Source organism: Stenella coeruleoalba (assembly GCF_951394435.1).
Source record: "Stenella coeruleoalba genome assembly, chromosome: 7".
NCBI lineage: Eukaryota > Metazoa > Chordata > Mammalia > Artiodactyla > Delphinidae > Stenella > Stenella coeruleoalba.
In genome coordinates this window covers 121072324-121089464 of record NC_137153.1, presented here as the reverse complement: position 1 = coordinate 121089464, position 17141 = coordinate 121072324, and the positions used below count along the sequence as shown (strand labels likewise).

Here is a 17141-nt window from a genome sequence, read left to right as displayed (position 1 = left end):
CGTGGGGGCCCGGGCGCGTTGCTGGCCTCTCCACTAGCTCCAGCTGCGTGCCTATGGCGTTCAGGGCTCTTGCGTCAGACGCTGGGCTTCCCGGAGCCCCCGGCTCCGAGGGGTGCAGGTGAGAATTGGGGGGGGTTGCCGGAGGGGGTCAGCTGGAACGCCCCTGCTTGGGGGTGCTCGGGGTGTCCAGACCTGGCGCTTCTATCCAATTCAAATGCACCGAATCCCCGTCCCCACCCAGCTTGGCCCGCCTGGGGCAGAACCCCGACCCCCGGCCCTTTGGGGGAAAGAGGGAGGGGTGCCAAGAGGTAGGGCCCAGGGCCGTGTTCCTAGGCGACCCAGGCCTTGTTCTGCGCCCGCCTCCCAAGATGTCCATCACCGCCTCGGGGCTCCGGGGGCGTTTTCTGGGATCACAGAGCCCGGCGCTCTTGGCTTTTTTCAGCAGCGGCCCTTTCCTGTTTGGGACCCAGTTACGCTGCGAGGATCTCTGCCACGGCTCAGGCCAGGCCAAGGCCCAGGCCCCTGCGGTGGCCAAGGGTCCAGTCTCCTACCTCCCACGGAACGTGCTCAGCGAGAGGCAGCGCAGGTGGGGGCCGCGCAGTGGGGTTGGGGGTCAGAGGAGGTCAGGTTTGTGCCCGCGAGCTGGTTTCAGGTGGCTGGGACAGGCTCGTGCCGTCTGTCGGGTAAGGGAACGCTTAGTACATCCCCGAGGTGAATATAACACACGTTTTTGGGGGTGGGGGTCCCAAGGGCCACCGTTGCAGCCCTTTCTTTGACCTGAAGTCCTGGGCACCTCGAGGTTGTGCCACCGACACCCCCAGGCAGTGACGGTGCAGGCTTGGGTCGCCCGCGGCAAATATCTGGATAGCCTGCAGCTTGGGGTCCAGGGCCTTGGGCCAGAGTGTGTGCTGACACGATCCCTAAAGGGCTCAGAGGGCTCTGGTGGCTGCGGTGCTTTTTCCGGGTCAAGGCCAGACTGCCCCATGGTCGGTGGTCACTTCCCTGGAGGCAGGAAGCGGATCTCCTTGAGCTGTGAGCGCCTGCGGGCCCTGCTGCCCCAGTTCGACGGCCGGCGGGAGGACATGGCTTCAGTCCTGGAGATGTCGGTGCAGTTCCTTCGGCTCGCCAGCGCCCTGGTGCCCGGCTGGGAGAAGCACGCTGTGAGTTGCCCTGCGGCAGCCCTGTCAGCTCTCTGGGGGGAGCCATGGGCATCCCCCCCTGTGCCCCGGGCAGCTCTGACCACCCGGCTGCCTGGCTTCCCTCTGCCCTCCGCCTTGCACTGCCGGGGCTGCCGCGTTTCTGCAGACACGCCTCCGTTTGTGCACAGCACCTCCTGCGGGAGCCCCGGGGACAAGCCGTGTTCTCCAGTTATGTTCTTTGTTCTTTTGCCCACGGTGCCAAGGCTGGTATGGGTAAAAGGCCCATTGCTGTGAGGTCCCCAGGCGGGCATGGCCTTCAGCCTCCCTCCCGCCCCCACCCCCCAGTCTTGAGGACACGGTTTGCACTCAGGGAGGACCTCTGGGGCCCTAGGCAGGGTGGCCAGTGAGGGCCCACAGTCTGCTTTTTTTGTGGGTTTTCTGGTTGATGGTCTCTGTTGCGTTTTTTGTGTCTATTTCCGTTTTTGGTTCTTGCTTCTACGAAGGAGACATGGCACACGTGGCAGAAAGATGTTTTGCAGGTGGCCCTGGCGAGTCAGACCCCAGCAGGTGCCCCGGACCCCGGCGTGGGAACGTCCAGCGTGACCATGTTAGTGTCCCAGTGGGGCTAGGGGACTCCCGGGCATGGTGTGTGCGGACTGTTCAGAGGTTTCTCCTTCTGTCTTTGCGTGCTTCAGGCAGCAGGCTTCCCCGAGCCGTGCAGCTGCGGATGTGGACGACGGTAAGGCCCCGGTGGGGGCGGCCGCAGTGCTGGGTGGGCCGCCGGCCCTGCCTGGTGAGCGTGAGCGGGCCCTTGTCCTCCCGTCGTGCCGCCTCCGACGAGGCCCCCAGGGCAGTGTGATGACCGCACTTCCCTCATGCTGGATGCCTGCCATGGCGGTTGGTCACTGCTTGGACCACGGCTGCCAGTCTGCGAGTGCCACGGGAGGCAAGACTGTGCCTTCCCCCTCCCCTGGTGTGTTCCTCAAGGCGGGGAGGGGGTCTTGCTGTCGCCAGGGCCAGCAGCAGAGCTGGGCCCCCCAAAGAAGGTCGGGACTCAAGCTCAGGGTGTGAGGGTGCAGAGATCACACAGCACGGTGGTCTGAGGGTGAAGTCCTTGGTCAGGAATCATGGAGATGGAGGAAGAGGTGGAAGCGTGAGGGTCCCCAGGTCCGAGTCCCCCATGGTTGACCTGAGGCCGAGTCGGCATCTCCACCAGGAAGCCTCCCTGGCCCCAGGTGTCAGGTGCCTCACCTCTGGCCATCTATCTGCTCCTGGTTACTTGTTGGTTTTTTGCTCTTGAAATTCATGGGTTCTTTATGCAGGACACAGTGGGCAGGGACTCAGGTCTTCAGAGGAGGGCTGCTCTCCAGGTGGGGAAGGCTGACCCACGCCTCACTTCCCCCCCAGAGCCGCCCAGCCTGGTCCTCCGGTCTCCAGGCCTGAGTCCTTCCAGGGCCCTGAGGCCGCCCATGCTGTGGTCGCGGCAGCCACCCTCCCCGCTGGTGAGCGAAGAGTCTCAGAGCTGCTTGGGCCGGGCTCGATCCCCAGGTCAAGGGACTGACAAGGCCATAACGCTGGATGCCAGGTGGGTGTCCCAGTGGTGTGTGCGTGACCCGCTACATGCCTGCTCCCAGCCCTGCCCGAGCTCTGCCTGGACCCCCTGCCCGGGAAGTTTCTGCCCCTCAACGTCCTCGGTGTCTGCCTGGATGGCCCAGGCCGCTGGCCTGGTCCCGGAGCAGCCAGACCCTGCCACGTATGTGGCTTTCTAACGTGTTTCTGGAAACGCTGTTGTCTCCTTAACGGTCATCCGTTTTGGTTGACAGTAAGTGAGTTTGTGTTTTGCGAGCTCTACCAGCTGGGGTGTGGGCCGGGAGCTGCTGGGGCTGGAGAGGAAGCAGCAGCGGGCTGGGCTGGCTCGGGGCAGGCAGGAGGGTGGGCTCAGGGTCCGGCTGGGAGGGCGCACCCCGTTGTCTCTGAACCCACAGCTGCCTTTCAGGGCCCATGCTCTTCTCTCGAGGTGAAAGGCCTGGGGTCCAGCTGGGGTGACTCAGGGTGAGGGTGTCCTTGTTGCATCCAGGTCTGTGTCGGGGTATGATGTCGAAGACGGGTCGTCCTTTCTGCTGACGGCCAGTCCTGACTGGTGGCTGGGTGAGTGGGGGGTGCTCGGCCCGGGCCACCTCCTCCCCTAACTTGGGACAGGCTTTGGGGTCTGGGTTGGTCCTGTTGCGGGCTGGGCGGGCAGCTGGGGCTGTTGGGGAGATGGGATGGGGTCCAGCTTGCTGTGTGACACTAAGGTCTCAGCGTCTGTCTCTGAGCTCCCGTTTTCTTCTCTGCTGGTGGTTTTGGGGACCGCTGGTGGGAACGACAAGCGGTGTGTGGGGAGTTACCTGTGCGCTCGAGTGCACGGCAACACGGGGTTGCGTGTGTATGGCTGCGAGTCAGTTTCAGAGCCTTCTCCCGAGACCTCGTCCCCACAGAGGCGTCTGGACGTGCGATGAGTCCCGTCTCTGCAGGATTTGGCTTCATGGGGTGGGGGAGCCCCTTCCTGGTTCTGCGTCTCAAGCAGGGCCGGCAGGAGTGGGCCCACCCACCTGGTCAGGGGTCCTCTGTTCCCACCTCAAGGATGAGCAGAGGGCTTCCTGGTTGGGTGGGACAGATGGGCAGAGGGGGGCCCCCTTCTGCACACTGAGTCCACTCTGCGTGCCCTGGGGTACCTGCCTGTTCTGCTGACACGTCCCGTCTGCTTCCAGGGTCCCTGGAGGGCAGAGGCAGCAGTGCCCCTTTTCGGGTCCCCGCCAGGAGCAGCGTGCTGGACAGGGCAGAGCCCAGCTTCCTGGGCGACCATGAGCCCGGCTCCCAGGACCCCCCCGACGGGCCCCTGGAGCCATGGAGCTCAGACGTGAGCTGCCCCAGCTCGGCCCTGCGGGAGGAGGTAGACACCATCTTCCCCGACTTCTTTGCTTACTGAGGGCCGGGTTGCGCCAGGCCGCGGGGCACGGGGCCTTTGCAGCAGCTCCTGCCGCGTGCTTGGGCATTGTCCTTGGGCTTTGGGCTGCAGCTGTGCTCTAATTCCAGCGAGGCTGTGGGGCGGGGGGCTGGGGAAGCGGAGGCTGGATATTAAAAGAGGAAAAGCAGTGTTTCTGGAGGAAGCAAAACTTGTGTAGATTTCGTGTAATTAACGCGATTCACTGGGCAGATGGTGCAGCTTCTGTTCAAAGTGCAGCCACCCCTGCCTGGGGATTTGTTCCTATGATGTTCCTGGCCTGGGGGATCCCTAAATAACCCGGCCCTGGGGCTAGGGAGGGGAGGGGTCCACAGATGGGGAATTGTGTCCTTGGTCTGCTCCCCAAGAGGCAGGCGTGGGACCCAACTCCCTGCGCCCGTGAGGCTGGTCTGAGGGGCCCCACAGAGGTCCATTGGGGAGGCCTCTTTCCGGACCAGCGGGGGCACCTGGGAAAGGAACCACCTCTGCCTTCGAGGTGCTGGCCTTGGTGCTCCCCGTGCAGGGCCCGTTGGGGGGCGTGGGACGGAGGCCGCTTGGCTTTCGCGTCTGGACCCTTAGCTGCTCCCGTCCCCAAGGATCGGGGAGGCACTGGCTTCCTGTAAGGAGTGACCCTGCCTGAATCCCATCACCTTTCAGTCACAGCGAAGGCGGTGCCAGTCTCTGACCCAAGCTGGTCAGGGGCTCAGCCCACCCTGATCCCTGCTTGTCCCTTTCTGGAGTCCTGGGCATCTTCACCCCAGCACCCTGGGAGGGAGGCCCGGGAGCTGGGACTCAACTTGTTCAAAAGCCTGACTGAGACCCCCAGCGGGTGGGTGGACCCACCCTGACCCTTAAACTCCCCACTTAGACCTTTAGAAGGCGAGGGGCAGGACCCCATCTCGGGTGGCAGGAGGGCTCACTTGCACTGCCTCCAGCTGGTGAAGGGGGGGGGGCGCTCGGAGCTGGTGTTGAGAAGGGTCCAGGGGCCCAGGCAGGCTGGCGGGGCCAGAGCAGGGGTGGGTGAGTGGCGCCTGCCCCATCGTGGGAGGAGAGCAGCCGTCAACCCTGCACCCGGGCCAGGGTCCTGGGTCGGGTCCCGCAGGCCCTGGGACCACGAGCACAAAGCTGCTGCATCAGACAGGGCGCCGCTGCAGACGCCCCGACGGGACGGGCAGCGCTGCAGACGCCCCGACGGGACGGGCAGCGCTGCAGACGCCCACACGGGACGGGCGCCGCTGCAGACACCCCGACGGGACGGGCAGCGTTGCAGACGCCCAGACGGGACGGGCAGCGCTGCAGACGCCCAGACGGGACGGGCAGCGCTGCAGACGCCCAGACGGGACGGGCAGCGCTGCAGACGCCCAGACGGGACGGGTGCCGCTGCAGACGCCCACACGGGACGGGCGCCGCTCCAGATGCCCACACGGGACGGGCAGCGCTGCAGACGCCCAGACGGGACGGGCAGCGCTGCAGACGCCCAGACGGGACGGGCGCCGCTCCAGACGCCCACACGGGACGGGCAGCGCTGCAGACGCCCAGACGGGACGGGCAGCGCTGCAGACGCCCAGACGGGACGGGCGCCGCTCCAGATGCCCACACGGGACGGACGGCCGTCTGGGGCCAGACCTCCCTCGCTGCCTGGGGGAGTGCTGGGAAAGCTGATCCCCCTCCAAGGTGGGGAGAAGAAAGGGCTGCCGCCCGGGCCTGGTGGGGGCTGGGCTGTCACGGCTGCTGGAGCGGAAAGGAGCTGGGGGTCCCGGAAACAGCTTGCTTTCCACCCCTCCCCTGCTCTGGCCCTTTTCTAAGCAAATTACCCTGTTGGCTGCAGTTGGGTGTTCGGGGTGGATTTAGAAAGCACGGTGGTGACTACAGGCTTGTTTTGGGGAGTGAGGGGGTTTCAGCATAACACCCCCAGCTCTCTAGGTGACCTGCTCTCCTCCCCCCACCCCCAGGGGCTCCTGGAAGTAGGACAGTGGCTGCTGCTTGCACGGAGGGGGACGTGGGGCTCGGCAGGACCCCAGACACCCTCAGGCTGCACCCTCTCCCAGGTCCACCGACCTCTCAGCCCCGGACATTGTTGCTGGGCAGTGTCTGTGGCTGCCCCTTGGGATCTGTCAGCCGGCTGAGCTGGGAGGTGGCCAGCTGCTCTGCCAGCACCGCCGTCCACCCTCCCCGAGCCCTGCCTCCCCTTCCTCTGCCGCCTCCCGCCCTCCCTGCTGCCCGTCTTCCTCCTTGAACTTCGAGGCCACGTTGGGTCACTCCCCATTGGTGTCGTGGTCAGGGTGCTCAGGGCTGCCCAGGAGCCTCACACGGCGTCTGGTCACGGGTCCTGACCTGGAGCCTGGCACAGCCAAGGGCCTCCCTGCCCACCTGGGAGGGGCCGGCCACTGCTCATCCTCAGGGGTCTGGAGAGCACAGTGCCAGGGCCTTGCCTACCACCAACGTGACCTTTTCTTGGTAAGGCCAGGCCCATCCTGTCCATCTCCTACCCAGGTGCCCAATGAGTGAGAGAAATGGTTCCCTCGCTTCAGGCCTCAGCCCTCCCGAGACCCTCGCCCAACCAGCCTGGCCTCAGTGTGCCCGCCCCCCACCCCCCGTGGGGGGACACCTGGGCAAAGGACAGGCCCCACCTGCCCTGGAAGCTGGACTCTACAGGCCTGAAGGAGCCAGAAACAGGCTCAGTCTTCCTCCAGCCCCGCCTTTGGTCTCTTGAAACCCAGGACACCTCGTCATCCCCCAGCAGGTGCTGCAGCCTGCCACCTGGGCACAGCAGGGTGCCCATGGCATGACAGGGTCCCCAGGGCAGCCATGCCCAGGCCCACCTGGCTTCAATGTTTTCTTCAGGGTCGTACCTGACGCTGGGGAGGGTGGGGGCCTTGGTCTGGCCCTCCTGTGCAGGGGTCAGAGCTGCAGCTCACGCTGTGGCCGGGAGCCAGTGTCCCCTGTGGTGCTGGACCTGGTCACCTTCCAGGGCCCACCATGAGTCCCTCCCTCTCCTCCTTTTTCCAGAACCTTCTGGAATCTTTTTGACTCTTCCAGAGGAGAAGAGGACACTTGTGGCCACGTGCTGGTGGACAGGGCGGGGGCAGCTAAGCCGTATGATGGAGGCGTGGGGTCTAGGGAGGTCCCAGGGATGTGGGTCCTGATTCTTCTCTCAAGGGGTCTCAGCAGAAATGGGCTTTGGGGCTGGTGGTCGGAAGGAGTGCAAACGGAGGTGGTCCCCTTCCCTCGCGGGCCCTGTCTGGCCGTCTCTAACCCCTCTGGGACCTGCAGGTGGCCCCAAGCTCCTCGACACAGGCAGCTGGTGCCCTCGGAGCTGCGGACCCTGCAGAGGCAGCAGCCCAGGGAGGCCCTGGCGCCCACAGTGTCCACTCGTGGACCAGCGGGTCAGCGCCCCACCTGCTGCTTATGGGGCTGGAGGAGGTGGCATGTGCAGAGCCATGGCAAGGGGGGCCTGGGCTCCCGTGCATTCCAAAGCCGCTGCCATTGGATGGGGCCTGGGTGCCAGGGCAGGGAGCACCCAGCGAGGCCAGAGTTGGTGTCTGGTTTGTCCGGGGCCTGGCCAGCCCTTCCTGCAGGGGGTGCCCTTGGTGGTGCCGGTTCTAAGGACCCTCCCCGAGCCCCAGGGACGTGGCTGGCTCTGCTTCTGAGGGCGGTGGGAGAGAAGCTTCCGGATCATGTGAATCTCCCCCGTCTCTGCTGATGGGGTCGAGCTGACGTGCCCAGTTCCTGCATTTGCCTTCGGGAGAGTCAGGCCAGGAGCTTTCGCTGAACGGACGGATGCCCTGTGCTGCCTTCTCGGCGCAGAAAACAATCCCATTACGCCTCTTAGAAATTGTATCTTATTATTGTAAGCGTGGAGGTTGGTTGCACTCGATTCATTTGAAATGCTGGGGATCCTAACCCGAAAAGGAAAGCTGTTGGTGAAGGGCGGGGTGGCAGGTGGAGGGGACACGTCGGCCAGAAGCTTCAGGGCCTGTCCCCAGGCTGACCTCCGTGGCCGCGCAGCTGCCTGGGGCAGCCGGTGGTGGGTTTGTTTCCCAGTGTTGGGGTTTCTCTGGGTGGGCCCTCCCAGGGCATCGTTCCTCAGTGAGTCCTTGCCCCCCAGCCTGCTCTGGGCCTGCTCGGGGACTGTCCCGAAAGCGCCCTGTTCCTGGGTTTGGGATGGACGTTGGAGGCCAGGTGATGGCACAGTGGCCACCAGGACGCAGACCCTTCAGCAAGGAAGAGGAGCGTGGGACCCTGGAGAACGCCCTTGGCCTCTTTGCGGGGCCAAGCTGGGCCGCTGTCCTGTCCCGGTGCTTCCTGCGGTCGCGTGCGGCCAAGCCGGCCAAGTGCGTGCGCGCAGCCCAGATCCCAGGCGGCTGGGAAGTCCCTGTCCAGGCTGCCCCCCCGGTAGCCCCAGGGGTGCAGCGCCTGTGCTTCACGGGGGCTTGTGAATTGGGGCGGGGGGCAGCTTATTCAGAATGCAGCTCCTCAATCAGTGAGGGGCCAGGGGTCAGGATACCTCCCGGGCACACGGCCTCTGCTGGGGCAGGTGGCTCCTGAACCCGGTGCCCTGGGTGGGGTGGTGGAAAGGGTTCTAAACAGCACAGAAGGACACATGGGAGGAGTGTCGGGGTCTGCAGCGTCTCCACCCCTCATGGAGGGCAGCTCCGGGGGACGAGTCCAGCAGCATCACAGCCACAGCCTGACTCCCCAGGGTCCTCTGGAGGACACGGCTTCCCATTCCCCGGTCTTCTCTCTTTTAACGGCTTTTGCTTTACAAATGGGGGAGGGATTCCAGGGCTAACAGTGCCCCCAGGCACGTCTCTGGTACGTTTCAGGGTCTGAGCAGGAGGCTGTGGGAGTTCTGTCCTTGGAGGTGGTGCCTGAGGGCGGCTTCTTCCTCCGTGGTGTCAGGGCCCAGCACTCACCCCACCGTCCCCATCAGAGCATCACGGAGCCTCAAAGGACAAAGACCAGGCTTAGAAGGCTGTCCCCCACCCCTGCCACCAGCACGTCCTTTTATATCCATTTGGGAAGCCCAAAGCAGGGCTGTGACCTCTGCCCCAGATGCCTTTGCCTGGCCCGTCTGAGCATGCGCCCGCACGCGTGTGCGTGTGCGTGGTTTGTGCGCGACCGTCTGAGCCTCTGTGTGTGTGTGTGACGTGTTTTGTGCGCTGCGGGAGCCCCTTGGGATCCTGGCAGGCCTGGCTTCGCACAAATGGCCCCCTGGGCTCTTTCCGAATGCACTTGACTTTCCCACGCCTGGTGGGCGGGCTCAGCTGTGCCAGGGGCTGGGTGTTGGCTGGCTGATACCCTTGCCTGTGACATGTGCCCTGGGGTGCTGGGAGCCTGGCCCAAGACACGGCCTCGGGGGACTCTTGGCCACCGGAGAGAGCCCCCTGGCCTGGGGTGACAGTGGCCTGAGGTACAGCCCTTGGGGGAGCAAAGGGGCTCACCAGCTGTGGGGCAGGGAGCTTCCCTGAGGCTGGGATCCAGTGGAGGGGGCCTGGCTGATGGGGGACTCAAGTGGGCCGCCCGGGCCCTGGCCCCAGGTGGGAGCCCTGGCTGGCACTGTGTGCGTCGGAGGGGGGCTTAGGGGGTACCCACCAGGCTCTGGCAGCTCGAGGAGGGTAAGACACGTCCTTTGCTGCCTGCCCAGCCACCGTGTCCGCCCCTAGGGCCTCAGCCACTGTCATTTAGGGGAGACCAGGGTGTGGTCTGAAGGGGCCCCTAACCTGCAGGCGCTCTGCTGGCCGACCCACCGGAGCTGTGCTCTCTGCCCGGAGACCCCACTGCCGGGGTCTCACCCCACAGCACCACCACGGGGTGAGCCCTGGGGCTGCCACTGCCCGCAGCCCCGAGCCTGAGGGGACCAGGGTGGCCGTGGGGCCTGGCCTCGCCCCCTCCCTGCACCATCTCCCAGCTTTGCGCTCTGAACGGTGTCCTGGTGAACCTGTAGCAGCTTCTCCAAACCCCGTGGACGTGAGTCCAAGGCCAGCTTGGTGTCGCCAGGAGGGTCCCCATCCCCTGTCCCCAGCAGCCTTGGCCTGGGATGGGGTGTCAGTGGGCAGCTCCCGGTCACCATGCTGACACTGGCCACGCTTGTGTTCGGGCTGAGGCCCCCCAGAGCACACTGGGTCCGGGTCAATCATTTATTGGACACAGCAGGACAGGCCTCCAGGAGGGCGGAGGCTGCTGCTAGGGGGTGGGGCAGCTGAAGGGCTCCTTGGGTTAACCGAGATTTTCTGGTCCTTCGGTGCCTGGGAGACACCCCTGTGAACAAGCGGGGGTGCGGCAGGCTCAGTGGTGGGGGACGGCGGGGGCAGACCTGCGGGAGGGGCGGGGCACTGTCTTGAGAGCCAGGGCAGCTGGCTCCCCACCGCCCCGGGCCCTCCCGCGGGTCACGGCCTGGGGGCGTCTGTTGAGGGACAGAGGAGGCGATGGGGAGGGGCTTTTGTCACAGGCAGCCGCGTGCCAGGCTCTGGACCCCCAAGGTCTGCCCTCTATAGTCCTCCACCTGCAGGCCCACCCCGAGTGTGTCCACAGGCCCCTCTGCCCCCCCGCTGGCCCTGCCCGTGTCAGCCTGGGTCAGCCCCGATGGGCGTCCACACCTTGGGTCCCTCCCACGCCCCCCGGCACTGCATCCTGAGTCTCCGAGAGGGCCAGGCCCCGCGTGGAGCAGCTGGTAACGCCTGTGCCGAGCGGCACCTGCCGCCGACCCCCACCCCCAGGGGATCCCCTGCTGCAGTCCCCACGGGGTCAGAGGTCACCCACCTGGGCCCGGCAGCCTCCCCGTTGTCAGGCGCGAGGGCAGTGATCTGTGGCGAGCTGAGCGGAGGTCCGAGGCTGGGGCAGGCGTGGGCACGCATCAGTTGCGGTCACTTTGATGATGTTGGTGGGGTGAATCCCATGGCTTCTACAGTAGTTGGTAAACAGCAGCAGGGCGTCCGGGCTGGCCTCGCGTGTCCGGCCTGGGGGCACAGTGCCAGGGGCCGTCTGTCTTGCTGGTCATTTGGGACCGCGGGCGGTGGGGTTCTGTGGGCTGGGAGGCTGCCCTCTCGGGGTGTGGGCGTGGCTATGGGGGCAGGCCCAGCGTTGGGGTGGGGGCAGGCCTCTTCTCTGGGTCCTGGTCATTGCTGTCTCCTGTCCTTTGTTTACTCCACATTGGGATAAAGGGCTGGGGCCCCAGGACAGTCTGAGGGTGTCTGGGTCCAGACGGCCTCGAGGTGGCCGGGGTCCATCCTGTGTCTTGCTGCCTGTGGCCCGGTGTCCTCCCTGGGGACTGGGTGTCCCTGGAGGGGGCGGGGGGAGGGGCTCGCCCTGCCCTTGCGGGGTGGCGGGTGGTCCACGTGTGGGCACAGGCAGGCAGGGGTCTCTGGGCACTTACTCAGCAGGTTCACCACCACCACCTCCTTCTCACGTTTCTCGCGGTGGTTGCAGAGGATGACGTAGCTCTTGGGGTCCACTTTTTCCAGGAAAAGCCTGTTCTGGTCGGCATCTGTGACCCCGGGGGTCAGGGTGGGAGGCGGGACAAGAACCAGACCCTGGGACCCCTCTGGTCCCTTCACAGGGCTGGACGACTTGCTCTTAAGGGCCAGCCGAGCCCTGGGCTGGGCAGGACCGGGTGTGGCCCTCGGGCCCTTCCCGGACGCCTCCGCCCACACGTGCCCGCCACTGCTGCCGGTGCCACGGGGGTGCCGTGCCCAGCCCGGGGACGCCATCTCGAAGTGGGCGTCCCGGCAGCGGGGCTCCTGGCCACACTCCGCCCCGAACTGGGGGTGGCGTGGGGCCGGGCGGACGGGGCCACACTCCGCCTCCAGCGGTGGGGCTGGAGGATGGCGAGTCTATACTTACCCTCCAGCCGGTACTGAAATTTCCTTTTCGTTTTATTTGCCATCATCGTAATTGGGACGCATGCACCATTTACCCTGGGAAGGGGTGACAGGTCGCCTTGGAACCCGCGTCTGGAAGGCAGGGCTCGGCCTTCTCCTTGCAGCCCCTCGGTGGGACTGGGGGAGCTCGGCCACCCTGGACCTTGGACTCTCGTGTCCATCTCCAGGCAGCGAGCCCCTCGCCCCGCCCCACATCACCTCTGAGCCCGGAAAGCAGGCTGTGAGGGGGGCGGGGGACAGGGTCGTGCGACTCACCTGGGCTCCGCCCTGCCCGCACCTGCCCCTGACTTACTTCTTGTGCAGGTGGAGCTGCAGGGCCCTGGGGGTGACTTGGATACGGTGGACGAGCAGCCCCGCGTCCTTGTCCTCCTTCAGGAGTTTGGGTTGGTTGGAGGCCATCCCTGCCAAGAACCATTCGCCGCTGACCTGGGGAGCAGAGGGGGGGACGCTGGTGCCGGCCGGCCCTGTCCCTGTGGCTGCTGCCCCCAGCCGCCTCTCCATCCCACGCCCGACGCCCGCGGCTGACTACCAGAGTCTCGTTGAAGTTGGGGTCCTGGGGCCCCCAGTGCAGGGCCTGGGGGCAGCCGAGCAGGGTCAGCCCCACAGCCAGCAGCAGGAGGCTCATGGCGAGTCAGGGGGGCTGAGGGATGGCCGGCGGCACCTCGGACAGGTGTCCAGAGCCCGTGGTGGTGGCCCTTTTGTCCCCTGCCGGGAGAGGTTCCTGGCCACGTGGCGGGCTGTCACCAGCCCCCTTCCATTGACCACAATTACCTTCTATTTGTTGAGCCTGCGGCCAACAATGGCCACTTTGCCCTTGTCCACAGCCCCCCTGCCCGTGCGTGGTGCAGTCATGCTGTTTCCAGGAACAGCGGGTGTGTCCGCCTGGGCAGGCTTCCAGGGTCCTTGTGTTCCCATCAATGATCAAGTCACAGAGCCGCTTGCTGACCTGGGCAGCCCTGAGGTCTCCCTTCTGACGGCCACCCAGACGTTTGTGTGGCTTGGTCATGGGGCCCTGGGACTCGGGGGGCGGCCCCGGGGGAGCGGCAGCCCTGGGTGCCCTTCCCCACTGGGGGTTGACCGACGACCCTGGCTTGGGGGACAGGGGTGGCTTCGTGACACGGCCTGGGCCATGCTGCCGGGCGCTTCCCCTGGAGTGGACCATCTGGGCAGAGCCAGGCACAGCGGGAGTGAGGGGGCTGCAAGCGGGAGCCGGGATGTGCCCCATCTCGACTCCCCTGCTGGAGCCTGACTGAGTTTGACTCCCTCGTGCTGCACAGGGACCCCCGGGGCCGTGGGGCACAGGGCAGAGCAGCGTGAGTGCAGACACTTCCCGCCCCCCCCAACCAGGGCTGTGTCCTTAGCTCTCTGAGCCTCAGTTCCTCACCTTTGAAGGGGCAATGACGTTGCTCCCTGGCTGCTGGCTGCCGGCCCGTTTCTTGGCTGCAAGACCCTTCGAAGATGCTCGTGTGGGGTCTCCCATCCCCCTCCCTCATCCCCCACTGAAGCGGTGGCCTTGTGCAGCCGACTGTGCCCCAGGTAGAGCCCCTCCTTTGGTACCGCAGTGCCACACCTTGGTGTCAACACTGGGCAAGGACATTACGAGAAAGGAAAAATTGACGTCACACCCACCCATGAACGTAGGTTCAGGAGCCCAGGTAAACACCCTACAGCGAATCCAGCCACATCTGTGGAAAGGAAGGTACTTTACAACCTGTAGGGTTCCATCCAGAACTGCTAGGTTGGTTTAGGGATCGTGAATCAATCCATGATTCCATCACTTAATAGAGCGGAGGGAAAATCCTCTGATCGTGGTATTAGCTGCAGGAAAGGCACTGGATGAAGTCAGCCACTATTCATGGCAAAAACTCATACCGCTCTAGAAATTAACGGGCGCGTCCTCATCTGATTAAGGGGTTTACAAAATACTAGGGCAACTGACCTCTGTCTTGGTGAAGCATCAGAAGCTTCTAGGAAGGGAAAGGCAGAAGGATTTGCAAGGAAGTGGCGAACCTGAGATGGTCCTAGGTGACGTGACCCCGTGTGGAGGATGTCCAGGTCACCTGCAGGTGACTTGTTCAGATTCATTAGTGAGTTTAGAAAGGCGACTGGCCATAGGCTCTGTACACAAAAATGAACTGTTTCTATACACGAGCACTGCATACTTAGAAAATGAAATTTAGAGAGACTTCATTTACAACTCAGTGAAAAAAATCAATTAGCTGGGAACAAATCCAAGGCAACAATGGTGCCAGGCTTCTGCACAGTAAACCATAAGCTAGTGTTGAGAAATTAAGGTAAACTAGATACGTTCATACACGTGTACGGGGATTAGAAGCCTCAATACTATAAAAATGTCAGTTCTTTTCCTAAGAACAATAGGGTCCCAGTTGAAATTCCAGCAGCGTATATGTCTTATGGGATTCACCAGCTGATTCCAAGATGTCTGAAAATGCCGCGAGTTAAAAATAGCCGGGACTCTCCTGAAGGTCAGCTTGGTAGGATTGGCTCTCCCAGACTCCTGTTCTCATCATGAGCTTTCGTGCTGAAGCCAGCGTGTAATCTGTGTGACACTGAAAAAGAAATGAACCCAAAGAGCAAGAAACAGACCCTCGAGTCCACGTACGGGCACTTCTGAGGGTGAAGATGGTTCTGCAGAGAAATGGGGCGAGAGGCAGCCTTTTTCATACATGGTGCTGGGTCGTCTGCTTGCTCATAAGGACAAGAATGAACGTTGACCTTGACCTTGACCTTACGTCAAATACAAAGATAAGGGGCTTCCCTGGTGGCGCAGTGGTTGAGAGTCCGCCTGCCGATGCAGGGGACACGGGTTCGTGCCCCGGTCCGGGAAGATCCCACATGCCGCGGAGCGGCTAGGCCCATAAGCCATGGCCGCTGAGCCAGCACGTCCGGAGCCTGTGCTCTGCAACGAGACAGGCCACGACAGTGAGAGGCCCACATAACGCAAAAAAAAAAAAAAAAAAAAAAAAAAAAAAAAAAAAATACAAAGATAAATTCCAGCAGTGTTAAGAGTTGGATGTGCCCCACCCCGGGGACAGGTTGAAGTTCTAACCCAGGACCTCAGAATGGGACCCTGCTTAGAGGTAGAGTCTTTGCAGAGTTAGTCGGTTGACATGAGGTCACAGGGTAGGCCCGACTCAACGTGACTTGTGTCCTTGTAAAGATGCCAAGTGTGGCGGCTTCCCTGGTGGCGCAGTGGTTGAGAGTCCGCCTGCCGATGCAGGGGACACGGGTTCGTGCCCCGGTCCGGGAAGATCCCACGTGCCACAGAGCGGCTGGGCCCGTGAGCCATGGCCGCTGAGCCTGCGCGTCCGGAGCCTGTGCTCCGCAACGGGAGAGGCCGCAACAGTGAGAGGCCTGCGTACCGCAAAAAAAAAAAAAAGATGACAAGTGTGGACACAGTCATGCAGAGGGAGGGTGACTGGAAGATGACCACGTGCTGACAGAGGTGGAGGTTGGATGGATGTAGCCACAACCCGTCCTCCCCTCGAGCCTTTGGAAGGAGCCCGGCCCCATGGACACCTTGACTCGGGATTCTGGTACCGGGAGGACAACGCTGCTGTCTCAGCCCCGTCTGTGGTCCTTTGGTGCAGCAGCCGCAGGACACACACGGCAGGATAGCGGTCAAGGTCCCGGCAGGAACAGTGAGCACATCCAGAGGGGTAATGAAAGAGCGTTTGGGGAAAGGGCTCCTGAGGAATTGGTGGGAAGGGTTAGGAGAAGCCCACAAGGGAGGTGTTACCGCCCTGGGCTCAGGGGCCTCGGGGGGCAGGTGGTGGACTCTAGGCTGCAGGTGTAGGCAGGGCCCCCAACAAGGACACAACATGGCTGAGGTGCAGCTTAAGGGAGGGGCAGTGGGGGGGTGAGTACCCCAGACTCTCGATCCTGCTCCCTGGGGGGCCTCCCTTTGGCCGAGTCCAGCTGGAAGCCACCAGTTGCTGCACTGTCAGAGACTAGAGCCCCATTCCCTGCAAGACACAATGAAGTGGGTGAAAAATTCAGCCCCAGGGTGGCAGAGGTAAACTACTCACGTAGTCAAGGGCTCCTGTCCACGATATATAAAGAGCAGCTGCTAATCAACAAGAAAAAGACACAACTGTAGAAAATGGGCCACAGACCTCAGTTATCATTTGACAAAGACACCAAAACCATGAGAGAGTGTTTTAGCCCCATTAGTGGTCCAAGAAATGAAAGTTATAATGAGATTTCAGCCCCACCCCCACCCCAATGCCCTAAATGACTAAAACTAAAATGCCTGATTGAAACGGAGCAGGACCCCTTGGTCCTTCCCCACCATGTCCTCCGCCAGCCTTTTGTCTGTGGAAAAATTTTAGCCAAAGAATAACTTTAATCAGAGAAGTGAGAAAATGCAGAAGCAAAAGAAAACAGTCAAAGGAGACCAAATAATCATAGTTTAGTCATTAAGCGAAGTCAAGGACCTTTAGCTCCTCCTCAAGGGCTATGGATAATATTCTGAGCTGTATCCTGTGAGCTGTCTTATAGATACTGAAACCCCACCAGGTGGAAGAAGCTACCTACATGATGACCAGACTGTAGCCATGACATAAGCTGCCGCAGTTCTGAGAACTGGCCTCGAGGAAATGGGAACAAACCGACCCTGGAACTGAAGACTAACTGTACCTAAAACAGTGCAGATGACGCTGGTTAGACCACCGCAGGACCAGTTTCAAGGTGAGTGGCAGAGCTGGCTGTGCTGTTTCTGCATGTAGCCCCCTCTCTCTGTCTGTAAAACCTCTTGTCCCCTGTCAGTGGGGGGCCAGTCGGCCTTTGGACACGAGTCTGCCCTCCCCCCTCCCTGATCCCCGCCCCCCACCCGGTTGCTGGCCTTGGAAATAAAGCAAACTTTCCTATCCACCAACCTTGTCTCTTTAACGGCTTTAGAGCAGCGAGCAGCCCGATCCCACTTGCAGTTACATGATCGCACCAGTGATGACAAGGACGTGGGTCAGCGTGAGGTGATGCTCTGGGGAAGGGATGCTGGTCAGTTCACAGACACGGGAGAGCCATGGCACGGGCCGCCGAGGCCCCTGGATACGCCCGCCGCTCTCCTGGGTGCCTCCCCACCCAGGTCTGTGCACAGAGCCCGGCCTGGAGGCCGCC

At 63.0% G+C, this 17141-nt stretch overlaps 2 protein-coding genes across 3 annotated transcripts; one reads left to right on the top strand and one right to left on the bottom strand.

The window, feature by feature from the left end:
* On the top strand, nt 1-4984 carry SOHLH1 (spermatogenesis and oogenesis specific basic helix-loop-helix 1). Its single transcript, XM_079926032.1, has 8 exons — nt 1-118; nt 443-586; nt 1013-1160; nt 1679-1746; nt 1835-1878; nt 2547-2724; nt 3217-3287; nt 3890-4984. Exons 1-8 carry the CDS (start codon nt 54-56, stop codon nt 4105-4107), a joined length of 936 nt encoding a protein of 311 aa, XP_079782158.1. The 5' UTR covers nt 1-53; the 3' UTR covers nt 4108-4984.
* Nucleotides 4985-6092: 1108 nt separating this feature from the next.
* On the bottom strand, nt 6093-14766 carry LCN9 (lipocalin 9). Of its 2 annotated transcripts, XM_079926034.1 has the most exons (6): nt 12532-14766; nt 12295-12428; nt 11965-12038; nt 11498-11608; nt 10885-11081; nt 6093-10383 (listed from the first exon to the last, which is right to left on the bottom strand). In XM_079926034.1, exons 1-5 carry the CDS (start codon nt 12625-12627, stop codon nt 10909-10911), a joined length of 588 nt encoding a protein of 195 aa, XP_079782160.1. In that variant the 5' UTR covers nt 12628-14766; the 3' UTR covers nt 6093-10383; nt 10885-10908. The 2 variants fall into 2 exon arrangements, with proteins under 2 accessions (XP_079782160.1, XP_079782159.1); XM_079926033.1 differs by lacking the exon at nt 6093-10383 and having other exon boundaries at nt 10576-10928; nt 11460-11608.
* Between the last annotated feature and the right edge of the window lie 2375 nt (nt 14767-17141).